Source organism: Lissotriton helveticus, chromosome 1_1 (assembly GCF_964261635.1).
Source record: "Lissotriton helveticus chromosome 1_1, aLisHel1.1, whole genome shotgun sequence".
Classification (NCBI taxonomy): domain Eukaryota; kingdom Metazoa; phylum Chordata; class Amphibia; order Caudata; family Salamandridae; genus Lissotriton; species Lissotriton helveticus.
The window spans coordinates 1,655,934,972-1,655,955,179 of NC_136057.1; the positions used below are offsets into that span (position 1 = coordinate 1,655,934,972).

At 45.6% G+C, this 20,208-nt stretch overlaps 1 protein-coding gene across 1 annotated transcript in view; it reads left to right on the forward strand.

The window, feature by feature from the left end:
* LOC144773854 (TRAF family member-associated NF-kappa-B activator-like) overlaps positions 1–19,640 on the forward strand; it is an 85,265-nt gene extending 65,625 nt beyond the window's left edge. The window contains exons 3-4 of the mRNA XM_078658944.1: positions 15,905–16,440; positions 17,509–19,640. Coding sequence (XP_078515070.1) covers positions 15,905–16,440; positions 17,509–17,685 — 713 coding nt within the window. The 3' untranslated portion in view covers positions 17,686–19,640. The remainder of the gene's footprint in view (positions 1–15,904; positions 16,441–17,508) is intronic.
* The last annotated feature ends 568 nt before the right edge of the window (positions 19,641–20,208 follow it).

Genomic DNA, 20,208 nt, shown 5'->3' on the forward strand with positions numbered 1-20,208 from the left:
GGGGGGGCGCAAATTAAAAAAATTTAATTTACTATTCCAACACCAGTCCCCGTGGATAGTAGGGAAGGTGTTGGGATAGTAAATTAAATGATTTACTATCCTTGAGCGCCCCCCAGCGCAATTCGTTGTAACAACTTTCGTTGTTACGACCGCGTCGTAATGGAACGGCGTTGTAATGGTTGCGTCGTAAACGTCACATACCCTTCTCCACGGTAGTGACGTATCACCCTGATGAGTTTGTAATGCTGGGGATTATCTTCGGCCTCGTCTCCCCAGTGGGTAGCCAACACAGGAGCTTCCCATTCTTGTCCTCGTGTTTGTATATCCTTCGAGTTCATGCTTTCTAACATTGTCGGGCCTCACTAACGCTAGCTTCTGCAGCAAGACTATTGATCTTGAGTTGTCGATGCAGACTTTTGGCAGTGCTTTTGTTACACTATTTCTCTAATATTAATAATTCAGCTTCAAATGTAGTAATCTGGCTGTATTTGGCCTTCTCTGCCTGTCAGAGGTATGACTTCGTTATCCCCCTAATTCTGCCCTTACTATCTAGCCACCCAAGTGTGCTTGGTGAGGCTCAGTTGGAGTAGAGTTGAAGTGAACTGGTCATCCATGAGACACCAGGCATTAAACCCTCATATCGGATGCCAATGCAGTCCAGGTTTCCTGAAATGGAGACAACCAGGGAATGGTCTGAGATCCCGCACAGGAATATATTGACAACTGGTGTATATATTATGTAGGTTGCCAGTAGGAGCATTAGGTCTTGGTTTTAGAGGGTTTTGGCGGATGTGGACATGTGCATTCCCTGTCCACCTTGTGCCAGGTCCTCCTTGCATTTCTAAGACCCATGAAGGCCATCCAGGACCCAAGTTGCTATGCTGTTTTGTTCATGTTAAAATCCCTCCTATAAATGTGATCCCCTGAGGGAGACCCACAACAATGTATGTGAGTTCCCCAAGGGTTTGTATGTGTAGCTGATGTGGAATATATAAACTCAGGATGATAACCTGCAGCCCCTACATTGTGCCCTTGACAACAACATAAAGACCCTGAGGGTCCAAGCAGGTCTTCGTTATAACCAGTAGGAAATATTTATGTAAGAGGAAGGCTACCCCTTTCGATCCTCTGGTATAACCTGTGGGGAAGGCCTAATCATCTGTCTCAGAAAGAACACCTGGTTCCTACCAGGCATGTTTCTTGCATTAGTAATTCTGCTGGGCTGGTTTTCTTTATATTGCAAAGAATCGCAGTTCACTTAATTAGGTCCAGAAGGCCGTTGGCATTTCAGGTAATTACCTGAAAATCAGCCATCCGGTTTAAGGTTGGTTGTGTGGTGTGTCCTTCGGTGTAGAATGTCAGTCAGCTCGCTGGGGGGTATGGGTTCATTTACAGTGTGTTGGTGGATAAATGTGCTGCCAGATGTGCACCAAAAAACTGAACAAAACCAGAACAACAAACCATTTCCTTCCCCCCAACTCCCTACGCTTCTACCCCAGAAGGATCTGGTGCCCCAATTCCCCCATGAAAAGAACTTTTTGCAACCTAGATTTGGCATTAGAGGTGGACCTTCTCCTGGTTAGGATCTTCAACCCAGGCGTCAAAGGGCTCCCCCTCTGGGCTGCCAGTGAATCTCGCATAGTGGGCATCTCTGCCCATGACCCTTTAGAACCCCCCCCCAATTTTCAGATATAGGGCCAGGTTCAGTCATAATAGCCGTGAACCGGGAAGCTTACCTCCCTCCAAGATGACTATCTGGGAGGGTTGGGGAGTCCTGTGTGCCTCGCTAGTGACTTCTGTGTGTTTCAGAAGAGTCAGGTGACTCGTTGTGGCAACCTCAACACCTTTGGAATTTCAACGTTTTCCGTGAGGTGTTCAGTGGGAGTTGCTTGGGCACAGGAGGCCAATGATCCACGACCCTGAAGGACAAAAGCTAATGCCATCAAAACTATCTCTTCTTGGCCATCCGACCCCATGCCTCCTCAGGGGTCTCAAAGAAGAAGGACCGTGAGGTGTAGACCACTTTCAGCTTTGCCAGCTAGACCTAGGTGTTTCTGACAGCTTCAGCTTGACTGACACAAGATTTCTGCTGTTTCTGGACCAACTTGATGTAGTCAAGGAAAATTATGATGCGGGCAGATTGAAAGTGAAGCTTTCCCTTCTTATGTGCTTCCCTCAGGATGTTGTCTGGGTCCTGATAGTTTAGTATGTGAGCAATCATGGGTCTTGGGGGTGCTCCAGGCAGAAGTCGTTGGTCCAAAGCTCTTTGCGCAAGCTCCACAACAAACCACTGTGAAAGGGTTGCTTCCGCGATCCAAGCCCTAGGCCCTGTATGCATCCCAGGATGCTTGTTTCCGGTCCAGGGAAGACGTGGCTTGGCAGTTCGGGCTGGACTGTTCCCATGAGGCACAGGGTCTAGACTGATTTGCATATGGCCATGTCTGAACTGGGGTGGCGTGGTGAGCAAAATAACGATGGATTAAACCCAGATCTGTGACTGAGGGTGAATGTTTTTCCAATGTGCATCATTCCGTCCATCATCTAGTGTGTTTTGCTGTTCGCCCTATGTGGGAAGGGTATGTCCAGACGTGGGTCCCGTGCTCACTACGCCACTGGAGTCAAGCTATTCTGGCTGATGACGGCTGATAGCCAGAAACCGGTCCTAGGATGCTTGATTCCGGTCCGGGGAAGACATGGCTTGGCAGTTCAGGCTGGGCTGTTCCCATGAGGCACAGGGTCAAGAATGATTTGCATATGGCCATGTCTGAACTGGGGTGGCGTGGTGAGCAAAATAACGATGGATTAAACCCAGATCTGTGACTGGGGGTGAATGTTTTGCCAATGTGCAACATTCCGTCCATCATCTTGTGTGTTTTGCTGTTCGCCCTATGTGGGAAGGGTATGCCCAGATGTGGGTCCCATTCTCACTATACCACTGGAGTCAAGCTATCCTGGCTGATGACGGCTGATAGCCAGAAACCGGTCCTAGGATGCTTGATTCCGGTCCAGGGAAGACATGGCTTGGCAGTTCGGGCTGGACTGTTCTCATGAGGCACAGGGTCAAGACTGATTTGCATATGGCCATGCCTGAACTGGTGTGGCGTGGTGAGCAAAATAATGATGTATTAAACCCAGATCTGTGACTGGGGGTGAATGTTTTGCCAATGTGCAACATTCCGTCCATCATCATGTGTATTTTGCTGTTCGCCCTATGTGGGAAGGGTATGCCCAGACGTGGGTTCCGTGCTCACTACGCCACTGGAGTCAAGCTATCCTGGCTGATGACGGCTGATAACCAGAAACCGATCCTAGGATGCTTGATTCCGGTCCAGGGAAGACATGACTTGGTAGTTCGGGCTGGACTGTTCCCATGGGGCACAGGGTCAAGATTGATTTGCATATGGCCATGTCTGAACTGGGGTGGCTTGGTGAGCAAAATAACGATTGATTAAACCGAGATCTGTGACGGGGGTGAATGTTTTGCCAATGTGCAACATTCGGTCCATCAGCTTGTGTGTTTTGCTGGTCCCCCTATGTGGGAAGGGTATGCCCAGACATGGGTCCTGTGCTCACTACGCCACTGGAGTCAAGCTATCCTGGCTGATGACGGCTGATAACCAGAAAACGATCCTAGGATGCTTAATTCCGGTTCAGGGAAGACATGACTTGGCAGTTCGGGCTGGACTGTTTCCATGAGGCACAGGGTCAAAACTGATTTCCATATGGCCATGTCTGAACTGGGGTGGCGTGGTGAGCAAAATAACAATGGATTAAACCCAGATCTGTGACGGGGGTGAATGTTTTGCCAATGTGCAACATTCCGTCCATCATCTTGTGTGTTTTGCTGTTCACCCTATAAGGGAAGGGTATGCCCAGATGTGGGTCCCGTGCTCACTACGCCACTGGAGTCAAGCTATCCTGGCTTATGACGTCTGATAGCCAGAACCCAGTCCTAGGATGCTTGATTCCAGTCCAGGGAAGACATGGCTTGGCAGTTCGGGCTGGACTGGTCCCATGAGGCACAGGGTCAAGACTGATTTGCATATGGCCATGTCTGAACTGGGGTGGCGTGGTGAGCAAAATAATGTTGGATGAAACCCATATCTGTGACTGGGGGGGGGGGAATGTTTTGCCAATGTGCAACATTCCGTCCATCATCTTGTGTGTTTTGCTGTTCGCCCTATGTGGTAAAGGTATGCCCAGACGTGGGTCCTGTGCTCACTATGCCACTGGAGTCAAGCTATCCTGGCTGATGATGACTGATAGCCAGAAACCGGTCCTAGGATGCTTGATTCCGGTCCAGGGAAGACATGGCTTGGCAGTTCGGGCTGGACTGTTCCCATGAGGCACAGGGTCAAGACTGATTTGCATATGGCCATGTCTGAACTGGGGTGGCAGAGTGGGCTAAAGAACGGTGATGGATCAAACCCAGATCTTTTGTGAGTGTTTGATTGGTTCAGATGCTCCATCCATCACCACCCCCTTTTGTACCGCTTTGTTCGCCATAAGTTGGCAGGGTATGCTCAGGCGTGAGTCCCTTGCTCACTTTGCCACTGGATTCAAGCAAGCCTGGCTGAAGATGGATGAAATGCCAGAAACCGTTTCTAGGAAGCTTGTGTTCGGTCCAGGGAAGGCATGGCTTGGCACTTCGGGCTGGACTGTTCCCATGAGGCACAGGGTCAGACTGATTTTCATATGGCCATGTCTGAACTGGGGTGCCGTGGTGAGCAAAATAACGATGGATTAAACCCAGATCTGTGACTGGGGGTGAATGTTTTGCCAATGTGCAACATTCCGTCCATCATCTTGTGTGTTTTGCTGTTTACCCTATGTGGGAAGGGTATGCCCAGACGTGGGTCCCATGCTCACTACGCCACTTGAGTCAAGCTATCCTGGCTGATGACGGCTGATAGCCAGAAACGGGTCCTAGGATGCTTGATTCCGGTCCAGAGAAGACATGGCTGGCCAGTTCGGGCTGGACTGGTCCCATGAGGCACAGGGTCAAGACTGATTTGCATATGGCCATGTCTGAACTGGGGTGGCGTGGTGAGCAAAATAACGATGGATTAAACCCAGATCTGTGACTGGGGGTGAATGTTTTGCCAATGTGCAACATTCCGTCCATCATCTTGTGTGTTTTGCTGTTTACCCTATGTGGGAAGGGTATGCCCAGACGTGGGTCCCATGCTCACTACGCCACTTGAGTCAAGCTATCCTGGCTGATGACGGCTGATAGCCAGAAACGGGTCCTAGGATGCTTGATTCCGGTCCAGAGAAGACATGGCTGGCCAGTTCGGGCTGGACTGTTCCCATGAGGCACAGGGTCAAGACTGATTTGCAAATATGGCCATGTCTGAACTGGGGTAGCTTGGTGAGCAAAATAACGATGGATTAAACCCAGATCTGTGACTGGGGGTGAAGGTTTTGCCAATGTGCAACATTCTTTCCATCATCTTGTTTGTTTTGCTGTTTGCCCTATGAGGGAAGGGTTTGCCCAGACGTGGGTCCCGTGCTCACTAGGCCACTGGAGTCAAGCTATCCTGGCTTATGACGTCTGATAGCCAGAAACCGGTCCTAGGATGCTTGATTCCGGTCCAGGGAAGACATGGCTTGGCAGTTCGGGCTGGACTGTTCCCATGAGGCACAGGGTCAAGACTGATTTGCATATGGTCATGTCTGAACTGGGGTGGCGAGTTGAGCAAAATAACGATGGATTAAACCCAGATCTGTGACTGGGGGTGAATGTTTTGCCAATGTGCAACATTCCGTCCATCATCTTGTGTGTTTTGCTCACAGCCTGCATGCTCAAGTGGAGCTGCTCCCCACTTAGGAAACCCAAAACCCTTTTGAAGCACCCAGGCCTTCCACACTATTGACATGTGGAGAGGCAACCCAGCCCACTTACCTGAGTGGCACGATGTAAGTCTATGGCGCTTCTAAGCCCATCATCCGACCATTGTGGTCAGTCTCTATGCCGTGCAGTACAGCACTGCTCACCTTTAGCGTAGGGGCAGCCTTACGTCTCCCTCTGCCTGTGTGGGGGCCTCTCACCAGGCCAGGGTGCCTGCATGTTTGTGATTCCCCCCACCAGATGCCTCTATTTCTGGTCCTCCCTCCCAGGGTGGATTGGCAGGCCCCTTGATTGGTGATCAAAGCGCACTTAGGCCGCTTACCCCAGCAGTGCCCCGCGAGGCAGCACAGGCAGCCGGTGGTTTTCATCATATTTCAGCACCTCACCCTCCACATTGGATCCATCTTCAATCACCCTCTGTTGGGGGCATGGACATGCTCGCCAGGCTGGAGCCCACATAGCACATGTAAGTCTCTTCCCTGGCCAGTGAAGATTAATACATATATGGCATTACCACTGAACAACAGTATAGTGAACAAAGAATGGCCTATCATGTCATTAGTAACAGGTCTCCCATGTCTAGGACACCATTCCAGAGCACTAGGTATTGTAAATCCATCTCAGATTATTTGTATTACTTTAAATGGAGTTTTTATATAGTGCTACTAACCTCTGTAAGTTGGACTTAGTGGGCTTCATGACTGTGTACATATACAAGGCAGTGATAAATAGTACTTAAATCACAAAACGGGAACAGGCAGTGGGGAACCAGGCAATCATTCCTCCATGATGGATGCTGTCAAGATAAAGTTCCCCATCAAATTTGCCCCCAAATTCAATGGCAAAGCGTTGATGGAGCAAGAGTCTAGAGGGCCTGGTCAGAGCCTGGTTTAAGAGGTCAAATAGTCTTAGGCATGTGACCAATAGGCCAGGGTTACCAGACATCCTGGATTTCTCTGAACAGTCCCAGTTTTTGGAGGTCTCTCTAGGCATACTATAGGAAAGTAGGATTGCTTTCATGGTTACACCCACTTTTTGCAGGTGTCATTATGTTTTACTGACTAGGATTCTGCTAATCAGGATGCCAGTTTCTTTGCTTCCTCCAAAAATTGGACATGGTGAGTACTTGGTTACACTCCAGATTGGCTACTGGTGTACCCTTGTAAGTCCCTAGTATATGGTACTAAGATACCCAGGGCATAGGTACACCAGGGGTCCCCCATTGGTTGAAACATGCATTATGTCACCCAAGGGAGACCACTCAATTTGTGACTACAGGCCTGCCATTGCAGCCTGTGTAAGCTGGTACTAGCACTACTAACGACAGATATTAGTTTACTTATATCTGAGGTCACTGCACTTAAAACATTTGTCACCCTTAAGGCAGGCATTTCAATCCTGAAGGCAGGGTATTCAATTATAAGTGTGAGAGTGCCCTTGCATGAGCAGGACACCCCTACAATCCACAAAGTCCATTCTCCTGGATTGTAAGTGCATCAGCATTTACGATATATAGAGTGGTCACGCGATGACCATCTCTAAACTGGCTGTAACGAACCATGTCATGTTTTGTGTCAAACATGTTGGAATCATACCGTAACACCATAAACGGTATTTGAGGTATGACTCCATGCACTGTAAAGCTCCTCCACGAGGCCCTCAGTGCTCCTGGTACCAATCTTCTAGGCCTGGACAGCATACTATAGCTGCTTCAAACCAGAGACACGATTCTGCCCTCCTGCTGCTGAGCCAAGCTCGAGCAGGGTAAGGCAGGACAACAGGTTTCCTGTCAAAGGGAGGGAGGTGTGACCACCTCCCAGACGGGACTTAGCATATTGGGACAGGGTGGAGGCGCTTGCCAGTGCGACTATACTGCTTTCAAGGGCACATTTGGTGCCCTCCTTGCATACTTCAGTTGAAACTAGTTCAGGAAGCTGTTGGCTCCTGCTCTGGCATGAAACTGGACAAAGGACATGGGAGTGTTCTCCCCACTGTCCAGCCCCTTCTCTGGGATGGATCCCTGAATCTTTCCAACCCTTTCCTTAGGGTACTTAAGTACTTATCTGTGGGTGGTTCCTTAGATTCGTCGTGTGGGACAAGATTCAGATCTGAAATCACTTTAACTGCCTGGGCACCTTGGACTTTGCTGTAGTTCACTTTGGGAACCACGACTGCAACTGGAAGACTCCTGCTGGTCCTCTTCTCGTCATCCTGCCAGTCATCTGCAACATCTGTGCATGTGCTCCATACAGATTCTTCACAAGGCCTGTGGACATCCAAGACACCCAGAGGCCTGTGGACAGCCAAGACACCCAAAAGAGTCTCCCTTGGAGTGAAGGAGTCACTTCCCTGCATCTGCAGGCACCACAATGAAGCTGACCAGTCTGCAGTTCCTGAGCTCCCTCGTACTCTGAAAGGTTCAGCAACACAGATGGCGGTTATGTGACTCCCTCGAGGCCTGCACAGCAAGTTTGAAGCCAGTATCCCTCTTCAGAACCCCTGGAGCAATACCCATGTGCACCACAACCACTTGCTGATGCCAAGGTTTGTTGGCTTTCTCCTCCAGAGATCTTCTGGCTCTAAGAAGATTCAGCCTCAAGCTCCTCCTGGAACCAAGATCTTTGTCCTCACCATATCCTCTGCACCATTGGCCTGCATCATTGGTGAGCTACTTGAGGTCCTTTTGCAACCCCTGTGCCTCCAGCCTGTGGGTTCTCTTGTGGGTCTTCTATGGCTTCGGTAGGCTCCCCTGATTGCTCGGGGCCTACTCTGACTTACCTGCTCGTGGTGAGTCACTTGCACCTTGCTGGTCCTGACATACTACGTTGTTTGCCATTGCGAAGGCTTGTTTGTGCTCCCGACGGACACCGACCCCTAGCTCTCGACATCCATCATGGGACAGTTCATGAACGGCTCCTGGTCTTCCACAGCCTCACCTGGTCTGCACAGCTGCAGCTCGAAGGGCACCATCAACTTTCCTGCACCTTCCGACATTGGTGGGCTTTTGTCTTCCGTGCCTCTTTGTCACTACTTAGTGGTATAGACTCATTCCCCTCTGTTTGCAGGCACTTCTCCTCCTAACCAACCTTTGGGTTCCACCGGACACTTTGACCTTCTGCGCCAGCGGCATCTTTCTAAAGTCCTCCATTGTGGTCTACAGCGGTTTCCGACGTCAATTCGCACCTATGCACCTGCCTTCCCTGGTGTAGGTATCCTGGTTCCTGGGGTATCCATGGGTGAGGTGACTCTCCAACCTTCCATCTTCCACAGGATTTCTCAGGGTTCACTGGGAAGGGTCCTTCTTCTTTAGAATTGCAACTGCGACTTACCCATTGACTTCTATTGAGCATGCAGTCGTATTCCCACTCTGCACATGGCCTCCATAGGGTTCCTACATAGTCACCTTGGGTGGGTCCTTGGGTTCCCTGCTCTTCAGCGTCTTCTGGGTCCAGTCTCGACTTAGGTCGTGGATCGCATTCCACTATTTTACTATATGGTATGATCTCCCCCTGGCGACCACTGTGTGTTTGTGCTACTTACATGTTCTATTGCTATAGTATTGTGTGTATTGTGATTAAATCTCTGGTCAGGAGATATTGCAATGTGTTAGTGAGAGTTTAAAATAAATACATATTTTTATAACTACATGGTGTGGTTCTTTTTCACTTAACCTACACCATAAGATTGCATTTTTGTAAAACAAGCTGCTTTACACTCCTTCTGGACTAAGCATGAAGGCTGCTCTCCACAGCTACCACTTAGAGAGGTATCTATGGTTGTCTAGGACCAGTAAAATCACCATAAGTGTTGTCTGGATTAGTGCAGGGTGCTACACTTACATAAGTGTACACCATATACTTAGTCAGCCTCCTACACGTACCAATGCTTTTCACACTTTTAAATACATTTCCTGGTTTTTCAGAGATGGGCTGAGTCATGTTGAGGGAGTACCAGCATTGAAACATTGAATGTCCCCTTACTTTCACAGGCGCCTTTAAAGCTCAAAACAAGTGAAGTAATGAATCTATTTTTTTGCAGCTTTGTAGCTGAACTTGACCCAAAGATATTTCAAGTGCTTTAAATGACCACCAGGTACATTACACAAGGTCAGAGGAGGTCAGCTGGGGCCACAGTTCTTGGTCCCAGCAGAGAGAAGAAGGGGACTGGGTCATGGAGGAGGTCATGCCACGCTGCCATAGCTTATGCTTTAAGACTGCAAATAAACAAGAGCCTAAAAGCTTCAGAACAAGTTTATGATGGATACACCAGGTTCACAGTAGAGTACTTTCTAGCTAAAAGTAGCTGTTCTGGTACATCTGTAAAAGTAGCAGATCTTTAGTCTGGAAACATGTTTTTGAACTGCAACCTTCAGAACAGTTTTCCGAGTGCTTGAAGGCCATTGCCACCACACTGTGTTTGTGTGCAGGCACGTGCACACACTTTTTTTATATGCCTATAACATTTTCGATGGCCTCCTTCAGCCCTACTCCTATGTTTGGCTCGTCCCGGTTTTTCCATTTATTGTAATGTACTGTAAAAAATCCCAATAAAAACATTAAAAAAAAAAAAACTCTGGTCGCCCTACAACAGGCAGAAATGAATCACCCAGCACCATACTTCTTTTACACTTTTCTGCTTTCCATATGACTGCCACTAGTCTGGTAGAGTACCTAGGGCCAGATGTAGGTAATTCTATTTTACCGATTCATAAATACCGAATTTTACCGATTCGGTATTCATGAATCGGTAAAATAGAAGTAGTGAGATGTAGGTAAATATCTTTTTACATTTACCGAATCGGTAAGATTCGGTATTTACCGATTCGGTAAATACCGAATCGGTATTGCCCATTGATTCCTATGGGCCTTGAAGCCCATAGGAATCAATGGGCAATACCGATTCGGTATTTACCGAATCGGTAAATACCGAATCCTGCAAGGGTGCAGGGGTGTCACTTTAACACCCTCTAGCACCCCAAATACAGGCATGTGTGCCATGTGGCACACATACATGCCCTAAGGGCATGTCTGTCTGTCACATGGCATAGGTGTGCATGCACACCTGGAGTCGGTATTTTACCACCCAATTGGATTGGGTGGTAAAATACCGAACCTTTAAGGCCTTTGGGACTCAGAAGAGTCCCACCTACATCTGAAAGTTACCGAATCGGTAAAAATACTGATTCTGTATTTTACCGATTCGGTAAATTTACCGAATCGGTAAATTTACCGAATCGGTAAAATTGGCCCCCTACATACCGAAAACCCATTTACCGGTCGGTAACGGCCGAAATCGGCCGTTACCGGTCGGTAAATGGCCCCCTACATCTGGCCCCTAATTCTTTTTACTAACTGTGTTTTAATAGGTCTACGCGCCTGCTCAATTCATTTTTGAGTGCGCCTTTTCATTCTGCTTTGTACTATAATTAGAGCAATCTGCTTTATGGTATTTACTTTTTTTGACATTTCCATCTTCATTTATCCATATTTAATTCTTACGTATTCTATATGTATTTATCCATATTTATTTTGTACTTCGTGTAAAAAAAGAATCTGATATGGATATATTTCCACATTTATTTAACCAACAAATGTTTACTCATGTGTGCTTTGCCAATGGGTTTCACCCATTTACATTACACATTTTTCCTTTCAAAGCATTTGCATTGTAGAACAGCTTAAGAAGCTGTTCTGCTGAAGTTATTTAAGCTTCATTAGAAAATGTTTAATTTTGCAGCTCCCCTACCTGTCAATCTTTCCAGCTATTGACCTAGCACTCATGATTGACAGTACTGTGAATCGTCTAACAGAAAACCTAATTTCCGTATTAATCCATACTTAAAAATAAATACAAACAGGAAAATAGATGGGTTTCTTTTTGTATTTATCTGTAAAAATGAGTAAAAATGGAAAACTGGGAGCCATAGTTATAGTCAGTTGTTTACACTTACCTGCTTATTTGCCCAGCACGTCTCTCCTGGCTCCCTTCCACTTTAGTAGGCCATAGTCCGATATCCAGACGCCAAATGTCTGTAGTTCAAACGTGTGTAGTGGAACCAACGCAGGGCAACTTATTATGGCCTTTCATCTGGCACTTGTTGGCAGGAAGAGTCAACCCCTCTTAGCACCCCATAGCAATAGAAGATAAGCCCAGTGCAATATCAGCCAATATGAGCTTGAACTAGGAGAGTTTTATCTACCACTATGTCAAAACTGTGCTGAGAACGAATGTGTTTCTTTGATTTCGTTTTAACGATGTAGCCTTTTAACAGTTCCTTCTGGCTTGGCAGGATATTATCTAGACTGGGCAAGAGAAGAAAGGATCAGTGCTGGAATCCACAAGATTGTGATGGGTCAAAACCTTAGATATTAGAGTTCATTGTGCAGTCTTTAAGTGTGTATTTGCTTCTAAGTTAATGATTGCATGTTGTCTTTTCAAAAATATTTTTAATAATATCGAGTTATTGGAAACTATGTTACCTATTTTGTTTTTCTTTTTTTGAATGCTGCACATTACAATGGAGCTTGGCATTTCTTTCGCTATGGGAGTGCTTTGACCTGTTAATACATTGGAAAGTCCCTATTTTTAGAGCCCCTCAAACAATTTCTATTTAAAGCATCCTGCTTGGAATGTGCTGGGGGAGAGAAACGGATTAAATACAAAGTCAACAACAGATTTCCTGTCTCCCAGGGATGGGACACTCTACAGTATTCTTGAAGCAGCCCAATCATATTTAGGACACATTTTCTTTGAACTGTGAAATGTACCTTTGCATGAAACACTAACATGTTCAAAAATAAAACTTACATGTGTTGGTGGTTGTGAGATCCACCTCACTCTTGTATCTTGCACTTTGCTTGTCTTCTGTATCAGTCTGGTTTTGAGCATGTCCTCCAACAGAAATAGAAGAAACACGTATGCAACAGCTGTGTAATTTATCAGGATTGCCATAGAAGTAAGAGGTAACACAAACATTTGTTCAGGTGAGGGTAGCAAAGGCACCGTGACACTGCCCAGGTTCTCTACTTTTGTCACACAATGTAACAACAGGAGAGCGAGGAAATGACCTTAGTACTTGTCCCTTTCCCCAGTAGTATATAGAAAACAATGTGGACAAGTCCTTTAGCAGGTATAGATCAGGGTTGTTCCCCTGTCACCTAGTAGCTGGACACTGACAACAGGTTGTTGTTTTATGATGTTTATGTTGGGATTCAATCTTTCACGGATCTATACACACGGCACAGGCGCATTGGCCACGCCACCCCCCACACGTAGGTTAACAAGCGGTCCATCGCGCAATGTAGTTAGCGGTCTAGTGCCTTTTAGGATTACGGGTTCCATGTGCATCCATGACGCCACACGCTGCCTAGACATACATGGGCTTTTCTACGGCTCGCGCATCAGCGGGACCCGGTCCATGAACTAGGTTACGGCGGTAGAGCTCGGAGACAAACGTGAGTAACATGATTGTATCGCAGACCTGAGAGACGTGGTCTTATCTCAACCAATAGACTTTTGTGATTTGTTGGCAATACCGGCAGTTCGCATCCTGTAACTACTAAGGCTACTGACATTGCTGTATACTTAGAAAAAGTTTTATGGGAGCTACCCTTTCTATCAGGAAAAGGATTGGGTCAACAATATATAAAAAAACAGAGTACCTTCTCCTGGGTTCACTACGACACAAATAGTATTCTTATACCATTCATGAGGGCATTAAATAACGGCGCAAGGGGTTGCAGTGTTACACCAGTTACCAAATTTACACCTTTATGCATATGGTGCCTGAAAGTATCAACAATGACATGAAACAGTGGTATTTATAAAAACACTGATCAATCATTTATTGCAAAACAGATTAAAAATAAATAATAACATGTACAGGGTAAATGCCCAACTTATCGTAAGATTTTTAAACAAAAACATACATCATACTTAAAAGGTTGCTATTATAGCAATGTATTACACAAATATTATATCATCATCTTTACAATAAAATTTAAAAAAAAAAAGAAGTTTGTCATGGGAACGAAAAGTGTCACTTTTCGTTCCCATGACAAACTTCTTTTAATGCCCTCATGAATGGTATAAGAATACTATTTGTGTCGTAGTGAACCCAGGAGAAGGTACTCTGTTTTTTTTATATATTGCTGTATACTTAACCTCCCTGAATCCCATTAACGAGCTCATTCTCTTAGCGGTCACCTATGATTGTTTTCCGCTCACAAACGCCATGTTGTTTAATACATTTGCAGGGTACCCATGCAGCAAACCTCCGTGTGACTGGATCCATGTATCCTGACACACGAAAAGCTAAAGTGAGCGTTACTTGATTGTTCAGTGTTGTGAGTCTTGTCCCTTTTTCCGTGTCAGATGTATTCTTAATGGAACTCACGCGCTTTTACTCACTATTGTGTATAATTATAATAACACCCGATGTGCCATATAAGCGAATAGCCTTCTGATATAGGCACAATATAAGCACGTATTTCTGCATTCATAGTATGTATAATACACCTATGGCGCATTGTACCCACACATGGTTCATTACAGCTACTTCCTATGCATGCCCTACTTGGTCGACATGCATGTTGAAAAAGCAAGTTCTGCCACAAAACCTATATGGACGCTGTTTGCTTAAAACATGCATGAAAAGCCACTCACAATGTGATCATAGTTGCTGGCTTCTATTGTTTCTTTTTCAGATACTTTTCTCGTCGGATCTGTAAGTAACTTGATCTACTACACTCACAGCGCACTTTAGGATGTACGCTGATAAAAACACCACAGTGGCCCCCTAACCTTTTTGGTCACTCACACCACCTATGGTCCTGAAGAAAGCCTCACGACCATCATAGAAGGCTGAAACTAGTTGACCTACACTTTGTAAGGGATATAAAGGCACATTTTACCTCACACATATTCCGCCTATGTTTTTACTCATGCCATAGGACCCTTCTATTAAAACTTTTACAAGGGTATTTCCTATAGGCATTTTTAACACATAATCTCACTTCACATAGCACTTCACTTCACACAATATCCCGCTCTGCTGTAAACAGGCGTCGAAGCACAGCTGGATTGCATTCGGCAATCTAGCTGGACCCCGATGATGAAGCATGCCACCTACCAGGTAGGTGGGTGAGGGGTTTCATAAACTACAACCTGTTGTCAGTGTCCAACTACTAGGTGACAGGGAAACAACCCTGATCTATCTCTACTTTTGTCCCCATCCAGGAGTAGGGTGTTGTAAGAATAATAAAGGATTTAAAAAGGATATATATACCCTGGGAGGAATAAAAGTAGTATATGGTAGCCTAGTGGTGTCCAACCTTGGTCCATGAGAGAGGATATGTGCAAGATTTTCAAGATGCCCACATGGGATACATTTACATACCGTGATTAGGGATGGCAAATATTTCTATATTTTGCAGTTATCTTAAAAATCTGCCATGGATCCAGCCCATTGGGCCAAGGCTGTGCACCAGTGCTGTACAGAATACTGTATAGGTAGATCTACAAAATAAAATATCTCGCCACATTCCATTAATGGTCTTGGGTCCTCGTCAATCCAGAGTCTAAAGGTCCCAAAAACCAAGAAGGCACGGACCAGGTAAGATCTTTGTTGTCCATGGAGTCCTTGGATATTCACAGGTTTTACCTGATTGATTTATCATTGTCCTATACTCTCTTAAGGTATTTCCACTGTTAACGAGAAAAAAATGTCTACCTTTTTCTATCATTTTTGTAGTAGTTTCAGCAATTTACATAAACATGAAATAGATAACGTGTTAAAACACTATTAATGTATTCTTTTTACTGCCGAGGTACTGGCATGTTCAATGTAGGAAGGTGAATCCATGCCAGAATTTGCAGATATCCGCATAATAGACATATACATACAATGAGTGTAAATGAAACTCATTTACAAAATCATAGGTGATCCTGAAAATCGGACATGGATCCAGCCATCCTGGACACCCAGGCTGTAGTATGTATTTTATCATCTTTCTAATCAGAGTATATAATACTTTCTATTTTTGGACTTTATAGACATGCCTGTTTCTATGCCTGTCCAGCGTACAGATGACCAAGTACGTGAACAAGCTGAAGACCACGGATCTGAATCGAAAGTGGAAGGCATGCCTTGTGGTCCTCTTGACTGGACTGCTTCCAAATCTCCCCATCCCTCCTTTTCAGGAAAGAAACCCTGCAAAGCGGACTCCTCTTTGCTGCTACCAAAGGAGAACTACTGCTTCATGAAGCAGGGGGCCATAGAGGAGCGTTCTCAAATGGACGCATCAAAGAAGAACATTTCTACTCATGATGGGGCCCATGGAGAACACCAGTGTGACCTGCTGAGAAGGTATGGAACCCAGTGCCCTGGCACAGACTCCATTAATGAAAGAAATGACTCCATTCCTACGGTACAAGTTTTGCCCTATCTTGAGCTTACTGACCACAATTGGTTCAATAGCTTTCCGGAACTTTACAATCTACTTCACTATATGCAGTCGGAGGTCGTTTTGGGACAGGACAGTCTACTATCGGACGCTAAACTGCCCATGCATGTTCGAGGACCCGAACAGGTATGAACTGTTCTTGATCAAATTATTTAAAGTAATTATATTGCTCCAAATGCCTTTCAAAGAAGACACCCAAGTGTTCCCTGTGTGAAGCTAGTAGTGTGACCCACAACAAAATTCTCTTTATAAAAAGATAAGTCGATAGCGGCAGTGGGTCTTATCGAGAGCCAACACCTTTTGCTCTTAATAGCACTCATTCTTCCCAGAAGATCATATCCTTTAAACAGTCAAACACACTTCTTCCAACTACACCATGCCTCTATCCACTTGATCACACCGTGTCCAGGTAGACTGCGCATGTATCTCCCCCAGACCACTTCCCACTCCCCTACACCACACCAACTTCCATGAAACATAACTCCTCCCACTGAACCATAACAATTAGAGCACAAATACTCTCACTAAACCACACCCCAGTCCACTAGACTGTTCCCCCACCCAGTAGATGTCTCTGCTTCTCCCAGTCAACCATGCCTCCTCTCACAAAAATACACTTCTCCCAATAGACGACTCCGCCTCCCATTGAGCCACACCTCCTCCCACTAATCCCGGCTTCTCCCATTGGACAACATTTCCAACCATTAATCTGCACCTTCTTCCTTCAAACAACATCTCCACTGGATCTTACCCACACTATCTTTCTCTTGACCACACCACTTACCATTTGGTTGCCCATTCCCTCCCTCTCTCCATCCCCTTGTCCATTTTTGCTGTTAACTCCCACCCTCCCTCTCATTGTCTTAATTGCCAACACCTACCTGCCATAAGAAAAAAAGGCTATGACGCAGCCAGCGCTGGCGGCGTCATAGCACTTTTTTCAAACTTTTAGCTATGCTGCACTGTATTGCTATACAACATAGACAAAAGACATTGGATGCTATTGCCTTTGCCAATGCTTGTTCATTTCTGCTTTTAATATTCATGTTGGCACAAGAGTGGTACAAAATACACAATACAAAATATATTTGACCGTAAAAAAATGAAATGCAAGAGTTTTAAATAGTTTTGCAATGCTATCTTCTCATCTGTAGTAACAAAGTCCTCATTGTGTTCTTTTCACCCTCTGCCAAGACTTCCTGGAATCCAAGATGTGTGTCTGAAGATTGCTCCCTGGCTCCTGGCAACAGCCTCAGTTCAGACTCACCAGGTCTCAGCTCCCAAACCTGCGACTTCTGTCAGGCTGTTTTCCCAGCTGGAGCGGCAACGAATGGCGAATATCTGAGGCACCTCACTGCTCACATTGAGTGAGGAGGTTACCAAGAGCAAAACATTTGTAAAATCCCTGGAGTTTTTAAAATAATTCACATCCTGGAACGGTTTACTTCCGCTGATGGTAGTAGTGGACACTGGCAGCCATTTTACTTCTGATGCACAGGTGAAGGCTCCTTTATGGGCCCTCCCTGACAACGCTTGATACTTGCATTAGTCTGACAAAGAGCTTCATGAAAAATAGCCTAAGTGTTCATGTATCTTTGTCTACTTGTCTCGCAAACACTATGGGGCACATTAGTATGGCAAATGGGACCGCCCGCCAAGGATGCTGCGGTCCCGCACATCCCATTAGGATGCGCCCGCCACACTGACAGGCGCATCCCGCATTTTTAACATTGCGGCGGGTGATGCTGAAAGCACCGCCCGCCGCAATGCCAAAAATGCATGTTGTGCTTTTCAATGCACAATTTGACAGGCACCGCATGTTGTACATTGAAATGCAGGGGAGTACCATAGGTACCCCCATGTGCACCCCCCAACCCCCCAGAGTACCTGGGGGGCCCGCAATGGGCCCCCGCAAGAAATCCCTGCATGCATTGCCGCCATGGAACGGCATGGTAGCGCCCACATCTTAATATGGCTGGCGGACACCGCCACCATATGGATCCCTTTTCCGCCCGGTCGACTTGTCGACCGGGCGGAAAAGCGTCAGGCGGTCTTTCCGTCCACCACAGACCCCCCAGTCATGATAATATGGCGGGGGGGTCTTTACAGCAAGGATGGCAGGCGGATCAACCCCGCCCGGCTGGCTGTGGCTACCGCTGGCCCGGCGGGGGTGATCTGCCTGCCATCCTAATGGGGCCCTATGTGCCCACTTACAAGCTGTGCAGTAGATACCACACTGCAGAATTACAAGTGGGCTGGGTGTGGGTTTATCTCCAGTAACTCTATGTGTTTTTCCACACACAAACTCCACCTGCGGAAAGTAGACTGGAAACAGTAGATGTGGACTGGTTGCTCAAGTGCACTGCATAAAACACAGTTTGTAATCGGATGCTAGGTATTGATTATCTAGTGCTGATACACACTATTGGAAAAAATAAAACTTAGTCCACTAGGTTCTCAAAACACCATTCCAAAAATCAAAGGCTGCATTTGTTCCATGCGGGTGACAAACATCAATTCATGCATTTTGGAGACACTGGCATGTCATCTCAACTGGGGTGAGGATACTGCAGTTGTTTCAGGACAGGAAATGTTAGATTTTTTTTCGCAAGATGAGCTTGTTTAAGACATGTCTTCTTGATATCCACTTACATTTTACTAAAAATATAACAATGGGGTGTCATGTCAGATGTTCCAAATCACACATTCTGTCAGTGGAGAACTGGGATAAGTACCAAGCTAGGCCGCATTACTTGAATGAAAGGAAAGACTAAAATCTTGGAAGAGCACTCAAGCCTACTGCCTGACGCCTGCTCTTTGGCATTTCCAAACCCTAAACAGACAAGGATAGGTCCAGTATTAGAGTCAAGTGTAATGGTAAGCCTTTGTTTTTGACATTTTCCGACCTAACCCTTCAACCTATTTTGTTCTTCTTTACTCACTTTGGGTCTTTCCAGGATGTTGTATGAGCCATGAGAGTTTGTACAAAAACTTCACTGTCTTTGGTAAAACAGTGGGGAATGGAGGCTGGTCAAGTATAGGTCCAAAAAGGCTGGGGCAGATTCATGTGAAAACCTGAAATGCATAAACATATTTTCAAAAACATAAACTACAAAACATTGACTACCAAATTCCTGACTTTACATCAAATAGCTTTCTCGAAATTCTTCAGCCTGTACCTAATCCCACTCTGAAGTGTTTGTACTAAAATGCTGTTAAAGGAATAGGAACATGAGTAAGAACAGTAAATGAACCCAGTCCTAAAATCTGTATCAATTGAGGTTGGTTTCATTTAAGTGTTAAATAAAGATTAACATGTTTATATGGAGATATTTATTACGGTCAACATTGTGGTAGTCTGTATTTTTGAACCTATGTCTTTGCAGAATATTTGTTTTTCAGTCTATTATTAGACATATACAGGCATATGCATCAAAGTAAGTACCGGGAGCAAATGGGCAGATTCTCAGAATCTGTCCCTTTGCTCCCGGTATTTTTGCATTTGCGATGCATCATCCCAAATGCAAAAATCGCAATTTAAGGAATCTCTAAATTGAGATTCCTTAAATTGCGATTGCATTTAAGGAATCCCAAATTGAGATTCCTTACATGCAATGCATGAAAGTAAAAAAAATAGCGAATTTGCTAATAGGGGGAGCAAATTACCATGAAGTTGGACTTCATGGTAATTTGCTAAAACTTTGAAAAAAGCACTTATGTGCATTTTTCAAAGTTTCATGTTGCGCACACACATGCCCTTAGGGCATGTGTGTGTGCAACATATGTGCATAGATCAATTTCAGGGTTGCAACAGGGTGTCATTTTGACACCCTTGCACCCTTGAAATTGCATGAGCAATTTGTGAGTACCTACTGGTACTCGCAAATTGCTCAT